Here is a 23570-nt window from a genome sequence, read left to right on the forward strand (position 1 = left end):
AGTGCTGCACTCAATATGCCAGCAAATTTGGAAAACTCAGCAGTGGCCATAGGACTGGAGAAGGTCAGTTTTCATTCCAATCCCAAAGAAAGACAATGCCAAAGAATGCTCAAACTACTGCACAATTGCACTCATCTCACATGCTAGCAAAGTGACGCTCAAAATTCTCCAAGCCAGGCTTCAGTAGTACATGAACCGTGAACTTCCAGATGTTCAAGCTGGGTTTAGAAAAGGCAGAGGAACCAGAGGTCAAATTGCCAACATCCACTGGATCACTGAAAAAGTAAGAGAGTTCCAGAAAAACATCTATTTCTGCTTTATTGACTACACCAAAGCCTTTGACTGTGGGGATCACAACGAACTGTGGAAAATTCTTAAAGAGATGGGAATACCAGACCACCTGACGTACCTTCTGAGAAATCTGTATGCAGGTCATGAAGCAACAGTTAGAACTGGACATGGAACAACAGACTGGTTCCAAATAGGCAAAGGAGTACGTCAAGGCTGTATATTATCACCCTGCTTATTTAACTTATATGCAGAGCACATCATGAGAGACACTGGAGTGGGGGCTGGAATCAAGATTGCCAGGAGAAATATCAATAACCTCAGATATGCAGATAACACCACCCTTACGGTAGAAAGTGAAGACGAACTAAAGAGCCTCTTGGTGAAAGTGAAAGAGGAGACTGGAAAAAGTTGACTTAAAGCTCAACATTCAGAAAACTAAGATCATGGCATCTTGTCCCATCACTTCATGGCAAATAGATGGGGAAACAGTGGAAACAGTGACAGGCTTTATTTTGGGGGGCTCCAAAATCACTGCAGATGGTGACTGAAGTCATGAAATTAAAAGATGCTTTCTCCTTGGAAGAAAAGTTATGACCAACCTAGATAGCATATTAAAAACCAGAGACATTACTTTACCAACAAAGGTCCGTCTAGTCAAAGCTATGCTTTTTCCAGTCATCATGTATGGATGTGAGAGCTGAACAATAAAGAAAGCTCAGCACCAAAGAATTGATGCTTTTGAACTGTGGTGTTAGAGAAGACTCTTGAGAGTCTCTTGGACAGCAAGGAGATCCAACCAGTCCATCCTAAAGGAAATCAGTCCTGAATATTCATTGGAAGGACTGATGCTGAAGCTGAAACTCCAATACTTTGGCCACCTGATGTGAAGAACTAATTCATTTGAAAAGACCCTGATGCTGCGAGAGATTGAAGGCAGGAGGAGAAGGGGACAACAGAGGATGAGATGGTTGGATGGCATCACCGACTCAATGGACATGAGTTTGAGTAAACTCCGGGAGTTGGTGATGGACAGGGAGGCCTGGCGTGTTGCAGTCCATGGGGTTGCAAAGAGTCGGACACGACTGAGCAACTGAACTGAACTGAACTGAAGCTCCTAGCCACTCTGGCCATGAACACCTTACCGATGACATGAGGGTGGAAGAACAGGTAAAGACTAATTAGGGCTTGTTGCAGTGAGTCTTTACATCCACAATGAAACCATCATCTCACAATCACCCACAGATGACAAAAGGGGAAACTATAACTTCCTGAAGGGCCACTGTAACTCAGGCCTGGATTTATAGTGGAAATCACGAGTGCCCAGATGATGAGATAGTCACTCAGGGTTAGGTGGAGCAGTTTATTCAATGGGTACCATCAATCTTTGAGGGACAGTTAGATCTCTTGTGCCCCAAAGAGAGAAGCTGGAAAACTATTTGGTTCTAGACAACCAATTTTCCAGAATGGAAGCCTAAACACAGATTGAGATAAATGCCCTTCAGGGTAAGAGAGGGTGTTATGGCTTGAACTGGGTCCCACTGGCAAATTTATCTGTTGAAGCCTAGTACCTCAGAATGTGACCTTATTTTAAGATGATGTCTTTATAGAAGTAATCCAGTTAAAATGAGATCATAAGGGTGGACCTGAATCCAGTATGACTGGGGCCCCCATAAAAAGAGGAAATTTGGACATAGATGCACAAATGTTCAAGGGAGAATGCCATGTGAACGTGATGATAGTCATCTACAAGGCCTGTGTCAGTGACTAACAATTATGCAGACAGGAGCCTGTGGCAAAGTTATGTGGTCACTAGGCACTGGCTCTCTAGGGTTTTGGACATGGTGCTTGCCTGACATCACCACTTAGAACACTCCACTTGAAAGATACAGCCTGGCTTGTTTCGAGTTCTGGTGGACACTGAGAGATTGACAAAGGAAAGTGTTGCTGTACCCTGATGTGCCTCTCATGAGATGAGTCAGAAAGGAGAATACCAGGGGAATTCCCCAGTGCTCCAGTGGTTAGGACTCTGTACTTCCACTACTGTGGCCCAAGTTCAATCCCTGTTTGGTGAACTAAGATACTACAAGCTATACGGCAAGGCAAAAAAAAGGGGGGCGGGGGGAGAAAGAAGTGAGAACAATGTCCAGGAAAGAAGTAAACCTAGCATTAAGTGGTTAGTCACCCTCTAGATGTGCTGATTCAAATGCAGGGTATACGCTTAAACCTTGGGTATCTTAGGGGCTTCAACACACTGAGGTTCCTGACAATGCCTTGGCCTATTTCATGGATGGATCAGTTAAGTTGAAGGCCATGGGGTGTACCGAGCAGCTACTGTTGTGCAACACAAAGAAAAATGTTTAAAACTACACATGGTATACATGGAAGGGACGTCCCTGGCAGTCCAGTGCAGTCCTGGCAGGCCAACGCAGGGGCACAGGTTCAATCCCTGGTCAGGGAACTATGATCCTATATGCTGCAAGGTGCAGGCAGAGAAATAAGAAAACTATGCACAGAAACTCTGCTCACTGGGCAGAGTTATGAGCTATGGTACTTGCCTTGAAAAGACCTATCAATAAATACCCTGTTACATTTTCACTGATTCAGGGCAGTTTGGGCTGTTACCTGGCAGCAGGATGCCTAGATGGTCAAGTCTCAGCCTTTTTGAGGATACCATTACGGCAGCAGATTATACAAGATCCACACTCCCTGTCTGTGACCCAGGTGATGTCTATGGAAAAGTTATTCTTGGATGAACATCAGTGGAATCAGCAAACTGATAAGATCTGGGATGCCCATTGCACAAGGCGTGGTAAATGGTTCACAATTCAAGACTGAGTCCCAAGACAAATTATTTGAGCACACAAAGTCGAGAAAGCCTGGCAGACTGCCAGCTACAAAGGCCAGTGGCAAAGGACACTCTGGGGCACATAGCAAAGGGGTACTGGACCTGGCCTGTCTTGGCAAATAGACTGTGTAGATAGGTCCCCTATCATTCTCATAAGGATGGCATTGGACACTGGCTGCAGTAGATACCTTTTCAAGGTATGGCACTGCCATCTTCATCCACACAGCAGATGGGGGTGGGGTGGGTGCACTAGTCAAAGACCCTTAGATGGACTGTACCACATATTTGGATTCCCAAGAGCATCCAATCAGACAGTGGCACCACCTTTATAGTAACAACTGCCTACCAGTGGGCAGATACTTGGGGGTATTCACTGGATCTTTCATGCCTCCTATCACCCCCAGGGAGCAGGTGCCATTGAAAGAGGAAATGGACACTTAAAGGAGAAATTGAAAAAGATAACTGGACAACCAAGGCTCAGTTTCCAGTCGACACTTAAGAAAATCAGTTTGGACTATAAATGTGGCAATTCACCAGAAGGGTACCTCCTGTTTAAGCAATTTTTCATTATGATATGGGGAAGGTGGCAAGAGGTCCAGATAGGCTGTAAGAGACCTAAATAATTCCCTCTTCTCATTCTACCATTTTTCTTTCCACACCTATCCCCTTGGGAAACCAGGCCTGGAATTTGCAAGTAGAAAGAAGAGTCAGGGAGTGAACTACTCAAACTTGGTGCTTCTTCAGTCACCAGCTATGCTTGCCGCTGTTGCACAATCATAGATGTTGATGCTAATGACCATGATATGAGGTGAAAACTCCTAAGGTGGTCTTGATGTGGTCCCCATGTCAGGAGGTGGAAGATGTTCTAGGGTGGTACCAGGTATACAAGAAAGAAACAACTGAGGCACCTCAGGAGAAACCAGGGATCATGTGAGGGTAAGACACAGGAGGATGAGGACAAAGAATGGAGTGACTGCTAGAGAGACTGCTCAAACTGGTCAAGCGGCCGTGGAAGTGACAGGCGCACCTCTGGCGTGTGGGACACCGGAGATCAACCCTGGGAGGCTGGGGGTGGAGGGAGGGACTATTAATCTCTCTCTTTCAATTCTTGTCTACAGACATCTCACCGGTTTAATCCAGACTGCTGTCACCACCCTCAACTTGACCACTGGCCAGAGAGAATCTGATCTGAAAACTCTCAGAAATGTCCCAAGATCCAGTGACGTCAGAAAGGACTAGTCTCCACTAAAGATGACAGAGCAAGATTAACTTTCCGGACATTGATTTGGCCTCTTCGGCCTCATCCTGCTACCGTTGGTCTCTTTTGTTTATTCATCAGTCACGGGTTGTTCTACACGCTTCAGCATCGGTGGCAACAGACAATCACACTGCCCAGAACTTCTGTGGCCCAGCTGAGGTGGGGGAGGTGTGGTTGCTGACACCTCTAGCTGTCCCCTGAACGGGGAGCCGGGGAGCAGGCTGCTGCAGTCCAAATAGGCCTAGTCAAACTAGAGAGTCATGGTTGTAGCGACTTCCACCTGATGGTGCCTACGACAAACAAAACAGATTTGGTATGAGCTCCTAACAGTAAAACTAGAATATATATCTGGGGACTTCCCCAGTGGTCCAGTGGCTAAGACACCGTGCTCCCAATACAGGAGGCCAGGGTTTGATCCCTGGCCCGGGAACTAGATCCCATGTGCCACAATGAAGATCTAAGATCCCATATGCTGAGACTCATACCCTATGCAGCTAAATAAATATATAAAAGTAAATATTTAGAATGTCTGTCTGATGTGGTGATCTCTGCCCCTGAGAATCCTTAGTTGGATCAGTGAAAGGTCAGGGTTGGAGCCATGGGGCAAACTCGCACACATATCCACACATTCAAAGACCTGAACTACAGCTTAAGAGCTCAAAACATGAGTTTTGGCAGACTTTGTGATCCTCCTGGAACATGAGAGACTGGAGGACTGTATGGTATGTCATTATATCTCAAGAAAGCTGTCAGAAGGAAAAAAAAATTAAAATCATCTAAAAGTGAAAGTGACAGTCGCTCCGTCGTGTTCGACTTTTTGCAGCCCCATGGACTGTAGCCCTCCAGGCTCCTCTGTCCATAGGATTTTCCTGGCAAGAATACTGGAGTGGGTTGCCATTCCCTTCTCCAGGGGATCTTCCTAAACCAGGAATCGAATCCAGGTCTCCTGCATTACAGGCAGTTCTTTACAGTCTAAAATCTCCCCTCAAATAAAACAAAAAAGGAATATTGCCTTGTAATGTTCTATTCTCCTTCTCAGGGGCCTGTTTGGTTTACTGATGATGGGTTCCTTGGGGAGGCTCTCAGCACAGGAAAAGCAACACTGAAACAGCAAGTAAATAGTCCTGAGGACAAAAGTGAACTCATAAACACCAAGTACTTTTTGGCCAGTGTCAACAAACCTGGCCCGAAAAGCTGGCAACCATCAGGTAGATAAACAGATGGAGAGATGTAACTTCAGGCGCAGGGCACCCTTTTGCCTCCCCTGACAGATGCCAGCAGGAGGCATCATTTAGGGTCAAAGGTGAAGAGTCCAGCTGGACAGTCATGAGGCAGTGCTGTCCAAGTGTCATCAGGAGTTTAGCCTCAACCCCCTCACACAAGTGGAATTCACATTTCCAAGTGACAGAAGGTGCTAAATATTTAACAGCATTCCCAGGTTCTCCTTGCTCTGAATCTTGCCTTGAGCGCTCTTCTCAAAGATCAGACCAAGCCAGGGGTCCATATGGACCCATAATGAGCATGATTACTTGTATTTTTTTATTATGAATATTTTAATGCAGGTGATTTAAAAAGTAACACTATATGCTGTCCCTCCAGAATCAAGAACTGTTAATATTTGTCAGATTTGTTTTATATATTTTTTAAACATGAAAGCATTTCAAAGTCCCCTTTTTATCTTTCCCTTTGCCCTGGCCCCAGAGCAACCACTATCTTGAATTTGAAAAGTGTTCGTTCTGTCGATATTTATATAATTTTATTACATATTATATGTATATATATATACACACACACAATGATAGCTCATATCATCTTCATGTGGCTTTTAATTTATAGAAATATTAACAGTACCTTACATATCATGCTTATTTAAGTTATATGCAGAGTACATCATGCAAAATGCCAGGCTGGATGAATCACAGTCTGGAATCAAGATTGCTGAGAGAATTATCAATAACCTCAGATATGCAGATGACACCACCTTAATGGCAGAAAGTGAAGAGGAACTAAAGAGCCTCTTGATGAAAGTGAAAGAGGAGAGTGAAAAAGCTGGCTTAAAACTCAACATTCAAAAAACTAAGATCTTGTCATGTGGTTCCATCACTTCATGACAAATAGATGGGGAAACAATGGAAACAATGACAGACTTTATCTTGGGGGGCTCCAACATCACTGCAGATGGTGACTGCAGCCATGAAATCAAAAGACACTTGCTCTTTGGAAGGAAAGCCATGACAAACCTAGACAGCATATTAAAAACCAGAGACATGACTTTGCGGACAAAGGTCCATATAGTCAAAGCTGTGGTTTTTTCCAGTAGTCATGTACTGATGTGAGAACTGGACCATAACAAAGGCTGAGTGCCAGAGAATTGATGCATTCAAACCGTGGTGCTGGAGAAGACTCCGGAGAGTCCCTGGGACAGCAAAGAGATCAAAGCAGTCAATCCTAATGGAAATCAACCTGAATATTCATTGGAAGGACTGATGCTGAAGCTGAAGCTCCAATACTCTGGCCAGTTGAAACAAAGGACTGACTCATTGGGAAAGATCCTGATGTTGGGAAAGATTGAAGGCAGGGCAGGAGGAAAAGAGGGCTATAGAGGAGGAGATGGTTGGATGGCATCATCAACTTAATGGACATGAGTTTGAGCAAACTCCAGGAGATAGAGAAGGACAGGGAAGCCTGGCGTGCTGCAGTCCATGGAGTTGCAAAGAGTAGGACACAACTGAGCAACAACACATATCATTTTATACTCAACTTTGGTTCTGAGTTCTATTTCTTTAATGAAAGATAGTTGATTTACAATACTGTATTAGTTTCTGGTGTACAGCAAAGTAATTCCATTCGACATATATATACACATATGTATATATATTTTTCTTTTTCATATTCTTTTCCATTATAGGTTATTACAAGATATTGAATATAATTCCCTGGGCTATACAGTAGCTCCTTGCTGTTTATCTATTTTATATATAGTAGCATGTATCTGTTAATCCCAAACTCCTAATTTATCCCTCTCCCTGCTAAATTCTATAAGTGAAAGTGAAGTCACTCAGTCGTGTCCGACTCTTTGCGACCCTGTGGACTGTAGCCCACCAGGCTCCTCCATCCATGGGATTCTCCAGGCAAGAATACTGGAGCAGGTTGCCATTTCCTTCTCCAGGGGATCTTCCCAACCCAGGGATCGAACCCAGGTCTCCCACATTGCAGGCAGACGCTTTAACCTCTGAGCCACTAGGGAAGCAATTTGATATATAAAAGCTTGTGCATTCATTACAACTATTGCATAGTGTTCCACTATATGACTATATCACAATCTATCTACCCTGTTGATGGGCATTTAACATGCTTCTGAATTTTTTATTTTACAAACAAAGCTACAAAAAAAAACTTTTGTGCATGTGTGCAGCCATTACTTCAATAATCATAAAAATGTCTGCTTTTATGCAAGACAGAAGCACTGTCATAAGGTTACAAAGATATGCACAGGATAGGTGAACAATAAGAATTTCCTTCTGACTGTTTATTGTAGAGAAACAATGGGCTGAGGGCAGAGGAAGATCTAAAGATGATCCAAGAAAAGGCATTGCCTGTGACATCTTCAGAGAGGCTATTAGGGAAACAGAAGCATTTCCCATCCCAAAGCCACACTCCTGACACACCCAGGGGCAAAGCTCTGTACACTGTGTACACCTGCAAGCTGGGCTGGTCTCGAATGGAACAATGAGAGTATTCCGAGAACAAGGACAAGGTGACTAGCAATGGACACAGAACTAAAAAGAGGATGCAGACACAGAAGTGGACATCAAAAGTAAGGACACAGAGCCAAACAGGGGTACCAAAGGAAGACCTATCAAAGACTTCAAAATATTATGCTGGACCAATAAGCTAGGTCAGCCATCCTTTTATCTCTTGCCCTCCATTCTTTTGTTGTTGTTCTTAAAATTTTTTAAGGTAATATGTATATGCACACTGTTAAAATGTAAACAGTACAAAAAGGGTACAAAAAGACTCAAAAGTTGGTGAATTATGCCTGGGCAGGATGAAGCCAGAGGAAACTCTGATGGAGGTTCATAGCAGTCCTGCAGTAAAAAGCTAAGTCTCCTAAGTCTCATCTCCAGACACAAGACCCCTACAGAGAAGCAGCCAAAATTACCAATTTCTTGTGTGTCCTCCCAGGGATATTTTGTACACATTCTCTCCTTCTCTCTCTCAGTAAAAAAATTTCATACAATAAAAAAATTTCACCTGCAATGCAGGAGACCCCGGTTCAGTCCCTGGGTCAGGAAGACCCCTTGGAGAAGGGAATGGCTACTCACTCCAGTATTTTTGCCTGGAGAATTTCATGGACAGAGGAGCCTAGCAGGATACAGTCCGTGGGGTCACAAAGAGTTGGACACAACGGAGCGACCAAGCACGGTGGCATGTTATACAGTTTTGCGCCTTACTTTCCTCCCATATCATAGCAAGCAATTCATATTAATACACATAGATCTGCCCCTATTCTTTTTTAAAAGATTTAACATTTTAAGATGTTTTTAACTTATTTGTTTATTTTTATTTTGGTTCTGCTGGGTCTCTGTAGCTGCATGCAGGCTTTCTCTCGTTGCAGCAAGAAGGAATTACTCCCTAGTGGCAGTGCACATGTCTCTCATTGCAATGGCTTCTCTTGTTATGGAGCACGGGCTCTAGGGCACGCAGGCTTCAGCAGGTGCAGCATGTGGGTTTAGAAGTTTCAGCTCTCAGGTGATGATGACTCAGTAGCTACGGTACATGGGCTTAGTTGTCCTATAGTATGTGGAATCTTCCTGGACCAGGGATCGAACCTATGTCTCCTACATTGGCAGGCAGATTCTTAACCACTAGACCACTAGGGAAGCCTTCCTGCCTCTAGTCTTTTTAATGGTTGCATAAAATTCTGTTGTATGAATGTACTACAACTTTTTAATTAGTTCCCTAGTGGGACATGTAGGTCATTCTAACATTTCCTAACCAGAAATACTGCTATATTGAATAGTCTGGAATATTTCATTGACCACAAATTTTATCTGTAAGATAAAAATTCTGGCAGTGCATTTGCTAAGTTGGTATAAGTGACACTTTATACCCTAACGGTAATCGTGTCTGACTCTTTGCGACCCCATGGACTGCAGCCCACCAGGTTCTTCTGTCCATGGGATTATCCCAGCAAGAACACTAGAGTGGGTTGCTATTTCCTCCTCCAGGGGATCTTCCTGACCCAGGGATCGAACTCGAGTCTCCTAGAGCTCCTGCATTGGCAGGCAGATTCTTTACCACTGAGCCACCTGGGAAGCCCTTATACCCTAATACCTAGTTTCAAATTTCCCATCCCTGAGGCTTTAAAGCGATACATTAGATTCCACCAGAGTCTCAGGGACAATTCGTAAATGTCTGCCAGATGAGACTGAGGAACACTCGAGCCAAGTCAAGGTAACTGGAGGATAATCTCGGGAAGGCTTGATGGTAACCTGAGCACTGGGAAAGAAAATCCATCTAATCAACAGTATTAGCCAAACTGAAGAAAGAATGTGTTAACAGGATGAGAGAGGCCATTACAAAACCCAGAAGGAGGAGCCAAACAGCAAAAATAGGCAGTGTTTATTTCTGAAGAGAGAGAGATACTTAATCTAATGAACAGGCACCAGAGAAGCACATTCAACCAGGTTTCTCCAAGGCCTAGAGGAAATTTTTTTCGATGCAATTCTATGTTTTAGTTCTGGAATCCCTGTACACCAAGCAACCCATTAAAGCAGTTACTAATTTCTCTCCCTAGGTACCTGGATTCTAGGAAGAGGTTAAGCCTATTAAAGAGGGCCACATACTTTTTGATATCTCTACCACTAATAGGTCAGGTCTACATCTTCCTCTCTAGGTTCTGGGTGTGCTCTGTAACTGCTCTGATGGGTAGAACACAGCAAAGATGATGCTATGCCAGTTTCCAGACAGAGACTTTAAGAAACTGGCAACTTCCACTTTCATCTCTTGGAATATCCACTCTGGGGGAAACCAGCACCCTGGAAGAAGTCTTGACTATCCAGAGACCCACCATGCTGTGAGGAAATCCCAGGCTAGCTATGTGGAGAAAGAGACACTCAGCCATTTTGGTCACACCCATCCAGGCACCCAACATGCAACTGAAGAAGCCATCTTGGAAATTCCAGCCCCAGCATATGTGACATGGAGAAAAGTTAAGGAAACCAGCTAAAAGTCAGACCTGAGGCCCAAATATATGGCCCTACTTGATCCATCTCAGACATCTTCACCCGTTCAAACTAAAGCTCCACTCCACTGTGAAGCAGAGATAAGCCATTTCTGATATGCACTACCCAAATTCCTGACCCACAAAATCACGAGGATAACAACAAACTGTGGCTTTCAGCTGCTAAGTTTGGGGATAGTTTGACAGGTAGGAGCAATGAGAATAGGGGGCTTCTGTGTGATGAAGTATAAGATCCCTGGGAGGGCTAACTTTTGTAAATAAATACTCCAATCCACAATTTGTTTCTGTGGGTTTGGCCAATGGGGGTCAGTCCCCAATAGTCTACCCATGCTGAAGGAACTGACAAAATTTAGTTTCTGAACCTGAAAAGCTAAAACCTGAAGGGCCAGTCTTGATTAATATGCCCATCTCCATCATCGTCTGTTTTTCACTCTATCTTATGTCAAACAACTCAGATTAGGGAGCTGAGAAGAGTCTCACAAAGTTTACCACCAGATGTAGCTACTGCTCAGTACCACTCACAGACTTTTGCCTGGTACATGCAATGTATTTATTTATCAAACATTACCAAGAACCTCCCCTGTACCCAGAACTGTGCCTGGTGCTGGGGGGACACAGAGCTGGGAAAAACATAGGCCCATCCCTTGGAACTTCACAGCCCAGTCTCTAAGCCATATAAACAGGCAATGATAAACAAATGCATTTAAGGGACTTGCCTGGTGGTCCAGTGGCTACCACTCTATGCTCATAATGCAGGGGGCCTGGGTTCAATCCCTGGTCATGGAACTAGATCCCACATGCCACAACAAAGAGTCTGAATGCTGCAATTAAAGACGTGCATGCCACAACTAAAGATCCCACATGCTGCAATGAAGATCAAAGATCCCATGTGCTGCAACTAAGACCCAGCACAGTCAAATAAATAAACAAATATTAAAAGGAAAAGAAAGAAATACATGCACTTAAATATATAGCAAATCTAAAGGGAGAAAAAGACAGCAATACAGTAGGAGACAGAAAATCCACTTCATCATCCAGACAGAAAATCAATACAGAAACACTGACTTTAAATGACACATTAGGTCAGATGAACTTAACAGATTTACACAGAACATTCCACCCCAAAGCAACAACATACACGTTCTTTTCAAGCAAATATGGAACATTCTCTAGTATAGATCAAATGTTAGGCCACAAAAGAAACCTTAATAAATTTAAGAAGACTTAAATATGATCAGGCAGCTTTTCCCACATAATGGTATGACTAGAAATCAACTGCAAGAAATCTGGACAATTCACAAATATTGGTTAAAGAGATAAAACAACATGGAGATTATGGAGATTAAACAACATGCTACAGAAACTACTAAGTCAAAGAAGAAATCAAAAGAGAAGTTAAAATAACTAAAGGTGAATGAGAATGGAAAACACAACACACCAAAACTTAAAGGAAGGGGTGCCTAGGTAAAGGAGGCTGGGGACTCAAATGTTTACTTGAGATATTTAAGGGCGATTCCCCAGATCTTGTGGGGATTCCTGAGCAAGTGAACAACTAATCAAACATGATTTTAGGGGCACTGACGTGGCAGTGGTGTGTGGGTAGATTGTTGGGGCAGATCAAGCAACAGTGGAGACCAAGCAGGAGGGACCACCCAGACATCATCCCTTTCCAGAGTCACTATGGGGCTGCCCATGCTGCCAGCCAAGATGCAGACAAGCAAGGAGGTTGACATGGTGATGGGGCTGCTGAACGTGGGAATGACAGCCTCTGTGTTGGGTAGAACAAAGCCTGCTGGGTTCAAAAGGTCACAGATCATCTGGCCTTTGATGTTAATGTCCAGTAGAAGGTGGGAACAGGGGTTTCGGGGAAAGGATGCAAAGAGTAGTAAAAGCCAAAACTGATGGCAGGCAGCAAAAATAGTTTCAAGAAGGAAGTTCATAGCAATAAATGCTTACATTAAGAAATAAGAATGACGTAAAAAAAGAAGAAGAAGAAAAAAAAACAAGGAAGGTCTCAAACAACATAACATTACACCTCATGGAACTAGAAAAAAGAAGGACAAACTAACCTCAAAGTTATAGAAGGAAAAAACGAAGATCTAAGAGAAAGAAATAAATACTAAAAAGACAATAGAAAAGATCAGTGAAACTAACAGCTGGCTTTTTAAAAAGCCAAACAAAATAGACAAACCTTTAGCTAGACTCACAGAGAAAAAAAGAGCAGAGAACTCAGATAAATAAAACCAGAAATGAAAAAAAAAAAAAAAAAAACAGAAATGAAAGAGGAGACATGACAACTGATACCACAGAAATACAAAGAATCACAAGAGACTACTGTGAACAATTAAATGCCAACAAATTGAACAACCTAGAAGGGATGGATAAATTCCTAGAAATACACATCATACTAAAATCGAAACAAGAAAAATAGAAAATCTGAGCAGATCAGTCACTAGTAAAAAGATTGAATCAGTCATCAAAACTCTTAACAAACAAAAGTCAAAGATCAGATGGCTTCACTGGGGAATTCTACCAAGCATTTAAGGAAGAATTAATACTAAACTTTTCCCCAAAAGTTGGGGAGGGGAGGAGGGAACACTTTCAAACTCATTTTATGATGCTGAAATTTCCCTAATACTAAAATCAGACAAGGACACTACAAGAAAAGAAAATTACAGGCCAGTATTCTTGATGATTGTAAATGAAAAAATCTTCAACAAAATATTAGCAAACCAAATTCAACAACATATTTTTTTTTAAAAAACCATTCTCCATGATCAAGATGGATTTATTTCAGGGATGCAAGGATGGTTGAACAACTGCAAATCAATGAATGTAACACAACACATTTACAAAATGAAGGATAAAAATCATAGGGTAATCTAACGGATACAGAAAAAAACATGACAAAATTCCACATTCATTTACAATAAAAATGCTAACAAAAGTGGGTATAGAGAGAATGTACTGTTAACATAGGAGTTCTCTTGAGAGTCCCTTGGGCTGCAAGAAGATCAAACCAGTCAATCCTAAAGGAAATCAGTCCTGAATATTCATTAGTAGGACCGATGCTGAAGCTGAAGCTCCAATACTTTGGCCACTGATATGAAGAACTGACTCATAGAAAAAGACCCTGATGCTGGGAAAGAGTGAAGGCAGAAGGAGAAGGGGACAACAGAGGATGAGATGGTTGGATGGCATCACAGACTCAATGGACATGAGTTTGAGTAAGCTCTGGGAGTTGGTACTGGACAGGGAAGCCTGGCGAGTTGCAGTCCACGGGATCACAGAGTTGGATATGACTGAGCCACTGAACTGAACTGTTAACATAATAAAGGTTATATGTAACAAGCCCATGGCTAATATCATAGTCAACTGAAAAGCTAAAAGCTTTTCCTAAAGATCAGGAAGAAGATGGACGCCCACTCTTGCCACTTTTATCCAACATAGTATTGGAAGTCCTAAACAGAGCAATTAGGCAAGAAAAGAAGAAGGCATCCAAATCAGAAAAGAAGCAAAATTATCACTATTTGAAGATGACCTGATATTATATACAGAAAACCCCAAAGACTCTACCAAAACAACTGTTAGAAGCAATAACTGAATCCAGTAAAGCTTCAGGATAAAAAATCAAAATACAAAAATCAGTTGCATTTCTATAAGCTAATAACAATCAGAAAGAGAAATTAAGAAAACACTCTCATTTAAACTGTATCAAGGAAAATAAAATACGCAGGAAATAATTTAACCTGTTCACTGAAAATTATGACATTGAAGAAAGAAATTAAAGAAGACAAACAAGTGGGAAGATATTCCATGCTCATGAATTGGAAAAACTAGTATTATTAAAGTGTCCATACTATCCAAAGCAATCTATAGATTCACTGCAATTCCTATAAAATTCCAATGACATTTTTCACAGAAACAGCACAAACAATCCTAAAGTTTACATGTAACTAAAAATGACCCTGAATATTCAAAGCAATCTTGAGAAAGAAGAACAAAGCTGGAGGGTTTGTGTCCTGATTTCAAAGTATATTACAAAGCTATTATGCCAATAGGTATTGGCATCAACACATATACAGAGATTAGTGGAAGAATAGACAGCCTAGAAATAAACCCATATATATATCATAAATTAATTTATGATGAGGGAGTAAAGAATATATAATAGGACTGCCTCCTCAATAAATGGTTTTGGGAAAACTGGATAGCCACATGCAAAAGATTACTATCTTACACTATACACAAAACTTAACCCAAAATGGATTAAAGATCTGAACATAAAATCTGAAACCATAAATATCCCAGAAGAAAACATAGGTGGTAAGCTACGTGATGTTAGCCTTGATGATGACTTTTTGGATTTGACAGCAAAAGCAAAGGTAATAAAAACAAAAATAGACAAGTTGGACTACATTAAACCAAATAACTTCTGCACAGCAAAGGAGGCCATTAACAAAATGAAAAGACAACCTACCAAATGGGATAAAATATTTGCAAATCATATATCTGATAGGAGTTAACATCCAAATATATGAAGAACTCAAACAATTCAATAGTAAAACAAACAAATAAAATCCAATTAAAATATGGGCAGAGGATCTGAATCGACATTTTTCCATAAAAGACATACAGATGGCCAACAGGTAAAAGAAAAAGTGCTCATTGTCACTAATCATCAGGGAAATGCAAATTAAAACTTTAATGAGATATCACCTTGTACCTGTCAGAATGGCTCAAAGACAAAAAAAAAAAAAAATAAGCATTGGCAAGGATGTGGAGAAAAGGGAACTCTTGTGCACTGCTGGTAAGAATGTAAATTGGTGCAGCTACTATGGAAAACAGTATGGAGGTTTCTCAAAAAATTAAAAATAGAACTATGATATGATCCAGTAGTTCTACTTCTGGGTATTTATCCAAAGAAAAGGAAAACACTATTTACCTCAATGTTCACTGCAGCAGTATTTACAACAGGCAAGACATAGAAGCAACCTAAGTGTTGATCAATGGATAAATGACTAAATAAAATGTCACACACACACACACACACACACACACACACACACGGGAATATTATTCAGCCATAAAAAACAAGGAAATCTTGCCATTTACAACATGGATATACTTGAGGGAATTATGCTAAATGAAATGTCAGACAGAGAAAAGCAAATACTGAATGATCTCATGTATATGTGAAATCTAAAATTGAAACAAACTAAAACAAAACTCAAATATACAGAAAACCGATGGTGGTTGCCAGAGGTGGCAATGGGAGGAGGGCAAAATGGATAAAGGTGGTCAAAAAGTACAAACTTTTAGTTATAAAATAAGTAAGTGGGGATTACAGGACTACCTCCCAGGGCATAATACACAGGATGGTGACTATGACAACACCGTATTGTATATTTGAAAATTGCTGAAAGAGTAAATCTCAAAGTGCTTCTCACAGGAAAAAAATTTTTCCTAAGTATAAGTATATAAAAAAGAAACATGATACATGAAATGACAAATATGTACAGGAAGCATTAGGAAGACACAAGAGGGGTCACCAAACCCAGGCAATCCACAATCAGAGCTACAGAATAGACAGTTGATCTTATCATTCTCAGGGTCGACACCTTTGAAAGATATCAATTTGTTGTAAATTTACATATAAATTTAAGATATATTCACATTTCACTTTTGCAGCACTCGTCATTATTTTAGTTAGAAAAGAGAAAGGAACTGGTATTTATGCACTTGCATGGTTCTCACATGTCTCAATTCCCAGTCCGACCCCTTCAAGTCCTACAATGCTTCCCTAAGCTGATTTTGTTAATTCCCTGTGCAGTTTTGGATGACTGATAGTACAGGGGACATTATGGTCAGCTACCTTTATCTCAGTTCCACTCCTCCTCCTATGCAGTCGACACCTATTTAAGTGGCAGGGATCCCAGCCCCAGCTTTAGGAGTGAGCCTGCATGAATCTAAGCTATAGTGCACCTTTGGCCGCTATGATGGGTTCAGGAATGGGCAATTAACCCAAGCCAATCAACTAAGTTCTGTGAGACAGCAGAGCCAAGAGAACTTGAGAAGAACAAAATGGTGGGTTGGATGGTCTCATGAATACCTGGAGCAAACTAGACCTGGTGGGCAAACAATTATTAAACTTTTTAAATAGGAACCAATAATAGGAACCAATAAAGCTGCTTTATAGTTTAAACTGGTGAGAATGGCAACCAAACAGATTTGAACTGATACAAAGTGAGTCACCGGAAGCATCCTCTTCCTCAAAATAAGGGTATTAATGGGCTTTTAAAGATGTGCAGCCCTCCACTCTATACTAACTCACACCAGCCACACAGCGGAGGGGTTAATATATTGCCCATGGAGCAGCCCAGGTTCATGTGACTCCAGATCTTTGAGATACAAAGGCTGGAGCCAGGAGGCTCTGCAAAATTTGAGTCCTGATCTCTCCTTTAAAAAGCCACGCATTTCTGGCTTTCTCCTGCTTCCTCTTCCACTTTCTAGGGCAGTCGAGAATTTGTTTGGTAGTTACTGCTATAGAGATAATCCTGAGGAAAACGTCCCAGTAAACTTTCTCTGAGAAATGGTAAGAAGTCTTAGTACCCACCCTTGGGGCATCCACTGGGCTGCTCACCATTTCTAGGGTTAAATCAAGCAGGAGAAGCTCTCAGGACTTTGGTTTCTTGGCTTACTTGGTTTCTTGGAGAGGAGCACACAGCAAATGATTTTTTTAACTGTCTCTGAGTGCGTTGTGACCTGCCCACCATACCTCAAAACCACGAACCCAACAGAGAAGACCCCAGGGGAGATGGCAGCGGCCCAGCCAGGTGCAGAGAAATTGTTCAGTTCGGACTTTCAAACACTCACAGTCATTTTCTCTCTCATTGTTAACTCTCAGTCCAGTTTCCTGGGGGGGAGGGGAGGTGGTTGCTCAAATACTGCCATTTGTATTGCTATCGGAGGCTCTCTCTGCTTCTCTTGCCCAACCCATCCCACGGCACATAACTGGGCAGTGTCCCTTGGAAGCCATCTTCTCCCCACGCCTGCTCAAGAGCCCACCATGACCCTTCAGAGGAACCCCCAGGGCCCATAGTCTGGTCTTCAAGGCCCTCCTCGAAGGCCTGTCACAGATATCCCAAGTCCCCACAGTTCCTCCTCATTTTTAACTACTGCCCAGCACAGCCACTAGGTGACCAGTCAGTTCATCAGCCCAGCCCAAGGGCTGTCTATGCTTCCTGTCAGTCACTGATAACCTCACATGTGCCAGGATGGCACAGGCTAATCAAAGGTCCCACTTCTCCCCCAGCCCCAGACTGGCTTCTTCTCCCAGGGCACTCAGGTCTTCTTTCTGAAATTAGCTGATTACTGATTTGTTTACTCCCACTCATTGGAAAAGACCCTGACGCTGGGAAAGATTGAAGGCAAGAGAAGGGGATGACAGAGGATGAGATGGTTGGATGGCATCACCGACTCAATGGGCATCATGAGCTTGAGCAAACTCCAGGAGCTGGTGAACGACAGGGAAGCCTGGCATGTTGCAGTCCATGGGGTCACAAAGAGTCAGACACCACTTGATGATTGAGCAACTAACAATCCACCTCTTCCTCAAAAGGAGCATTTAACCCCCATGTGGGTATTGACCATAACTTACTGAAGCTCAGTTCTTAGGAAAGTTCCCGGGGCAGAGTGGGTGCATTAATATTCAATAGTTATCAGGAAGACAGATCACACGTGAATCTCTTCGGTTCACTTCCTAAAGCCTCTCCAACTTAACCAACATTGGGTTTTCCAGTCTCTCTCCATTGATAGTGGGCTATCCCTACCTGTCTCATAACAGTGTTCCACTGGATAAACCTCTCACTGGATATTGATATCTTAACAAAAATGTATCTTTTCATTAATGTCTATGATGTTGCTTTCACTCTTTTAAGCAATGACATCTTTCTTTCCACTAAGGGCAAATTTACCCTGCAAATTGCCAAACCTCTGCAATCCTCCAGAAACCACTTCCTTTGAAAGAAGTCTGGTAGGGATGTCACCACAGAAAAAGTGGTTCTATAACATCCCGCAGCTTGCACACTTGCATCTGATATTCAATTACCAAGACAGTTCCCTTCTCTCCCAAACTCTATCCACTTTAGTCCTAGCCTCCCGACTCATCTCCTGCCTGTGCCCTCCGGCTTCACGCCCTTCCTTGACCTATTTGTTCATTTCAACTCAGAACCGCTACAGATGTCCAGGGTTATGACCACAGCCTCAGTCGGTCCCGGGCTACGTTCTCCTGGTGTCCTCCACGTTTTGTTCACTGTCTCCTCATCCCAGCCTCTCTGTCCCGGTGCTCACCGCATCCCCTTGGCGCGAGCCCCACCACCACCGCCACCCCCCTCGCTCGGTTACCTGGAGCTGGTGCAAATGCAGAACGTAGCCTTGCACCAACAGCTGGAATAAGAGGCGCAGCTGCCCTGGCCCTGAAAGCTCATCCAGGCTCCGCAGCCTCCGATCTCCAGGCCCGGTTCCGGGAGCCTCAGCCGCCTGGGCCGCAGGGAGAGCGGAGGGGATCGCCGCCTTGGCTCTGGCCCCGTACGAGCCGAGGCCAGGGAGTGCCGCCCGCGTCCCCAGCAGCGCCCACCGCAGCCTCGAGGAGCCCAGAGCGCCCATTCGGTTCATGGCTCGCGCCGCCGCGCCTTTGGCCCGCGAGCCAGAGCGCCTGGAACTTGTCCAGAGACAGAACAGTAGGGGCGGTTCAAGGGTACCGGTGGCCCAGGGCGGGCCGGACTAAGGCGGGCCCTTACTGTTCCCTTTTCCTCGCGGTTTTCAGTCCCTCCAGATATGACTTAAGGGACTCACAGAAGTCTCCTGACTCGGGAGGGGCCGGACAACGCCAAGGCAGAAGATGCGCGGGGGACTTAGGGGAGCCCGACGGAGCTCTGACGATGGCCGCCCCTTCCGCGACTGCCCACCTCGCACTTCCGCGAGCTCTCCAGGAGAACTCGAAGTTCGCTTGGTCTCAACTCCCGGGAGGAGTGCAGCGAAGTTCTGAACAGCCCCGGAGCCCTCCAAGGCCGCGAGGCCCCACCCAGGGAGACGGGCCTTCGCTTGACCCGCGGGCTGGCCTCCTCTCTTCCCAGGGGCCCGTTGGAGCCGGCCGCTGGCATTTTCCAAATAGTCCCCAGAGTTAATCCCGGAGTCCGAGCGCTGGGCAAGGAAAGAGGAAAAAAAAAAAAAAATCCTCCAAAGGAAAAACAAAATTCCAGAAAACCCGATCCTGTATCCAGGGCCGTCTGATTCTTTGGAGGGAGGAAGCCAAAGTAACTAATTTAAATATTAGTGTTTTTTTTTTTTTTTTTTTAATGCAATTTTACCCCCTCTCCCTCCCCGTCACCCACTCACTCCCTTGTCAGCTGAAGCAGGATTTCTCAAACCGCAGGTTGAGATTACGTTTAGTGAATGTGACCAAAATGATCTTTTAATAAGATGGAAAAGAATAAAATAGAACAGAAAATATTGCAAGAAGGAAAAGTATTATTTCATGAAATCTTTGTTTCATATATGTATATTCGAAGTACAAGTTTCAAAAAGTTAAAAACATGACTCATACACATATAAGATAAACAAGGGGTCAAAGTTTGTTCAACCCATTAGAGGTGGAACCAGCAGGAGGATAGTTTGTTCTAAGAGCATTTGAGGAACTGGTTATTTATAGGCAGGCGGAGGCAGTAAAGGCCTGTTAAGATCAAGGGGGCAACAATTAGACTGATAGCTCATATAGCTAGTTGTGGGTTTCTTTTTATTTATCCCCTTAGGGGGTCATAGAGTTTCTTGATTCTGTGACTGAATATCTTTCATTAGTTCTGGAAGTTTTCAGACTTTCAAACTTTCCTTCTACCCCATTTACTTTTCTCCTCTCCTTCTAGGACTTCAAATTATATGTTAGACTTTCTAAATGTTTCCTTCCTGTATCTTACCCTCTCTTTTGTACTGTTCTATCCTTTAGTCTCTTCTAGCTCATTAATTCTCTTTTCAGCTGTGTCTATGTTAAATCTATCCATTGAATTTTAAATTTCTATTATTTATTTTTCAGTTTTCAATTTTGATTAGTTTTCTTAACTCTATTTTTTAAATATTTCTAATTTTGTGCCAAATTCTTAATTTTATTTTTTCTTATCCCTTTTACTTTTGTAAACATAGTTACAAAAGTTCTAAGGATTATGACCAATAACTCCAATATATGGAAGCTATGTGGAACAATTTCTATTGTTCATTATTTCTGGTGATTTTGTGCATATTGTCAGGTTTCTTCCTGGGCCTGGTTTCTTTTGATTGGGTGTTCATTCAGAAAATGTATTCTTTAAGTTTCTGGTGGAACGAATTTGAAGTTTAGGATGATTTCATTTTCCTCGCAGAAGATTTACTTTTGTTTATTGACAGTTGCCTAAAGGCACCCACAATCCAGAATCACCAGAATTCCAGTTTCAAGGAATGAGATGCTTTGAAACTGTACTGCCGTCCTTTAGAAGGCTAGTGTATTTCCAGTCCTTAATCCTTTTGGGTTCCAACTCAAAGTTTGGGCGTAAGAGATTATGGACTTCAGTTATGCTTCACATAGCCCCGTGAATCTAAACCACTCAGCTTCTCAGCTACTTTTTCTGAAAATGGGAAATACTACTTCGAGGAACAGGCTTCCTTAGTTGCTCAGTGGTAAAGAATCTGCCTGCCAATGCCGGAGACTTGAATTCAAGCAGGAGATGTGGGTTCCATCCCTGGGTCAGGAAGATCCCCTGGAGGGTGCATGGCAATCCACTTCAGTATTTTTGCCTGGATAAGCCCATAGAAAGAGGAATTTGGTGAGCTACAGTCCATGGGGTCGCAAAGAGTTGGACATGCCTGAGCTTCCGAGCAGCATGCACTAGGAGGACAGTGGTACCTAATACCTAACTTACCCTGGGAGTTCTGTCTTCTCCTGCTTCTTATCTGATAACCCTTTATTGCTTTGTTTGTTCTCTGATGCTGATGCCTTTAAGAGAATGCTGGTCATATTTGATTCAGCTTTTCAAGTTATCCTTTGAAAGAGAGTTGAGTCCAGTATTAACAGAAGTGGAAATCCAATTTATGCTTTTATCTTTATTCATTTTCTGTCTTCTGGGTTCATTTTCTTGATATATTTTATTTCTGTTGCTGTGAAGTCACTTAGTCATGTTCAACTCTTTGCCAACCCCATGGATAATAGCCTGCCAGGCTCCTTTGTCCATGGGATTTTCCAGGTAAGAATACTGGAGTGGGTTGCCATTTCCTTCTCCAGGGACCTTCCCAATCCAAGGATCGAACCCAGGTCTCCCACACTGCAGGCAGAGCTACCAGGGAATCCCATTATATTTTTAACCTTTAAAAAAAAAAATCATTGTTTAATACAATTTTGTTTCCTAATAAATGGACTTAATGCTGCATATTTTCTTTTTTTTAATATATTTTATTTATTTGGCTGTGCTTAGTTGTAGCATGTGGGATCTATTTCCTCAACCAAGAATCAAACTCGAGCCCACTGCATTGGGAATGCAGACTCTTAGCCACTGGACAACCAGCAAAGTCCCCATATTTTCACAATACTATTTTGGCCATATCCAATGAGATCAATATGCAATTTCTTTCACTGTCCTTCATTTCCCAATAGTTTGTAGTTTCCACTTTGATTTTCTTTTTAATCTAACAATCATACAGAAAGTTCTTTTTATTTACTTGTAAATGGTTGTAGTTTTCCTTTTTGTTTTGAAAAGGACCATTCATTTATTATTAATTTATAATATTATTACTTTGTGGTCAGAGTGTATATGATCTGTTTTTTAGAATTATTAAAGTGTCTTTGATGGTCTAGCACTTTATTTTTCTGAATGTTTCACATACATGTTTGAAAAATATGTATTTTCTGCTTATTAACTTATTAATTTTGTTATTTAAATCTTCTGTAGCCTTACTTATGTTAATTTCTGAGAGAAGCCCATTCAGGTATTCCCCAAATTTTATGAATTTGTGAATATCTATTTTTCTTGTATTTCCAATAGCTTTTGTTTTATATTTTGAAAATCCATTTTTAGTTTCATAAAAACTCATGACTATTGTATATTCTTGATGGATAGCATCTTTTATAAATTTGAAATATTAAATTGCTTTGGATTTAGTTTGTTTGACTTTAATATTGTTACTCCTACTTTATTTTTATGCATTTGTTTGATATATCTTTTATTAGTCTCTCCTATTTTTCAGATTATTTTGATTTAGAAGTATCTCTTATAAATACCATGTAGCTAGATTTTTTTCTTACCTAGCAAGAGAATCTTTAAGTAGCAAACATTATTTTTATAACTTGAATGAAAGTTTAAAAGTAAATAAATGAAATGAAAGAAAAAGCATAATTAATGGATAATTCATAGAAGAGGAAATATGCATAGAGGAAGGAATATTGCTCTTTAGCACGTGCAAAAATGTTCCACTCTACTTGCAATAAAGACAAATCAGAATTACATCAGAAACCGTTTTTCACCCTATAAGACTGACAAAGATCAAAAGTTTGATACCACTATGTAGTTGAGGGTGTAGGGAAACAAACTCTCCATCATGATTTAAGGGAGTACGATTGCTGCAAAGTTTTCAAAATTTAAGGTGCACTTACTTTTGAGCCAGAAGTCCTACTTGTAGGGATATTTTTTCCTACAGATATACTTGCACATTTGCAAAATCACAAGTATACAAGGATACTTATTACAGCGTTGTTTGTACAGATAAAGAAAATAATGGAAACAACCTGAACACATCAGTAAGGGACTAATGAAATAAATTCTAGTAAATCCATGCGTTGGAATCATTTGCAGCTTTTTAAAAAAAGAAACAGTGATTCAGCTCTAGGTGTACTGATACACAAAACTTCC

General features: G+C 41.9%; 1 protein-coding gene across 1 annotated transcript in view; it reads right to left on the reverse strand.

The window, feature by feature from the left end:
• LOC122698676 (sterol 26-hydroxylase, mitochondrial) overlaps positions 1-19808 on the reverse strand; it is a 39175-nt gene extending 19367 nt beyond the window's left edge. The window contains exon 1 of the mRNA XM_043910027.1: positions 19048-19808. Within this exon, the coding sequence (XP_043765962.1) occupies positions 19048-19317 (270 nt within the window). The 5' untranslated portion in view covers positions 19318-19808. The remainder of the gene's footprint in view (positions 1-19047) is intronic.
• Positions 19809-23570: the final 3762 nt, after the last annotated feature.

Source organism: Cervus elaphus, chromosome 8 (assembly GCF_910594005.1).
Source record: "Cervus elaphus chromosome 8, mCerEla1.1, whole genome shotgun sequence".
In the NCBI taxonomy this organism is placed as follows: Eukaryota; Metazoa; Chordata; class Mammalia; order Artiodactyla; family Cervidae; genus Cervus; species Cervus elaphus.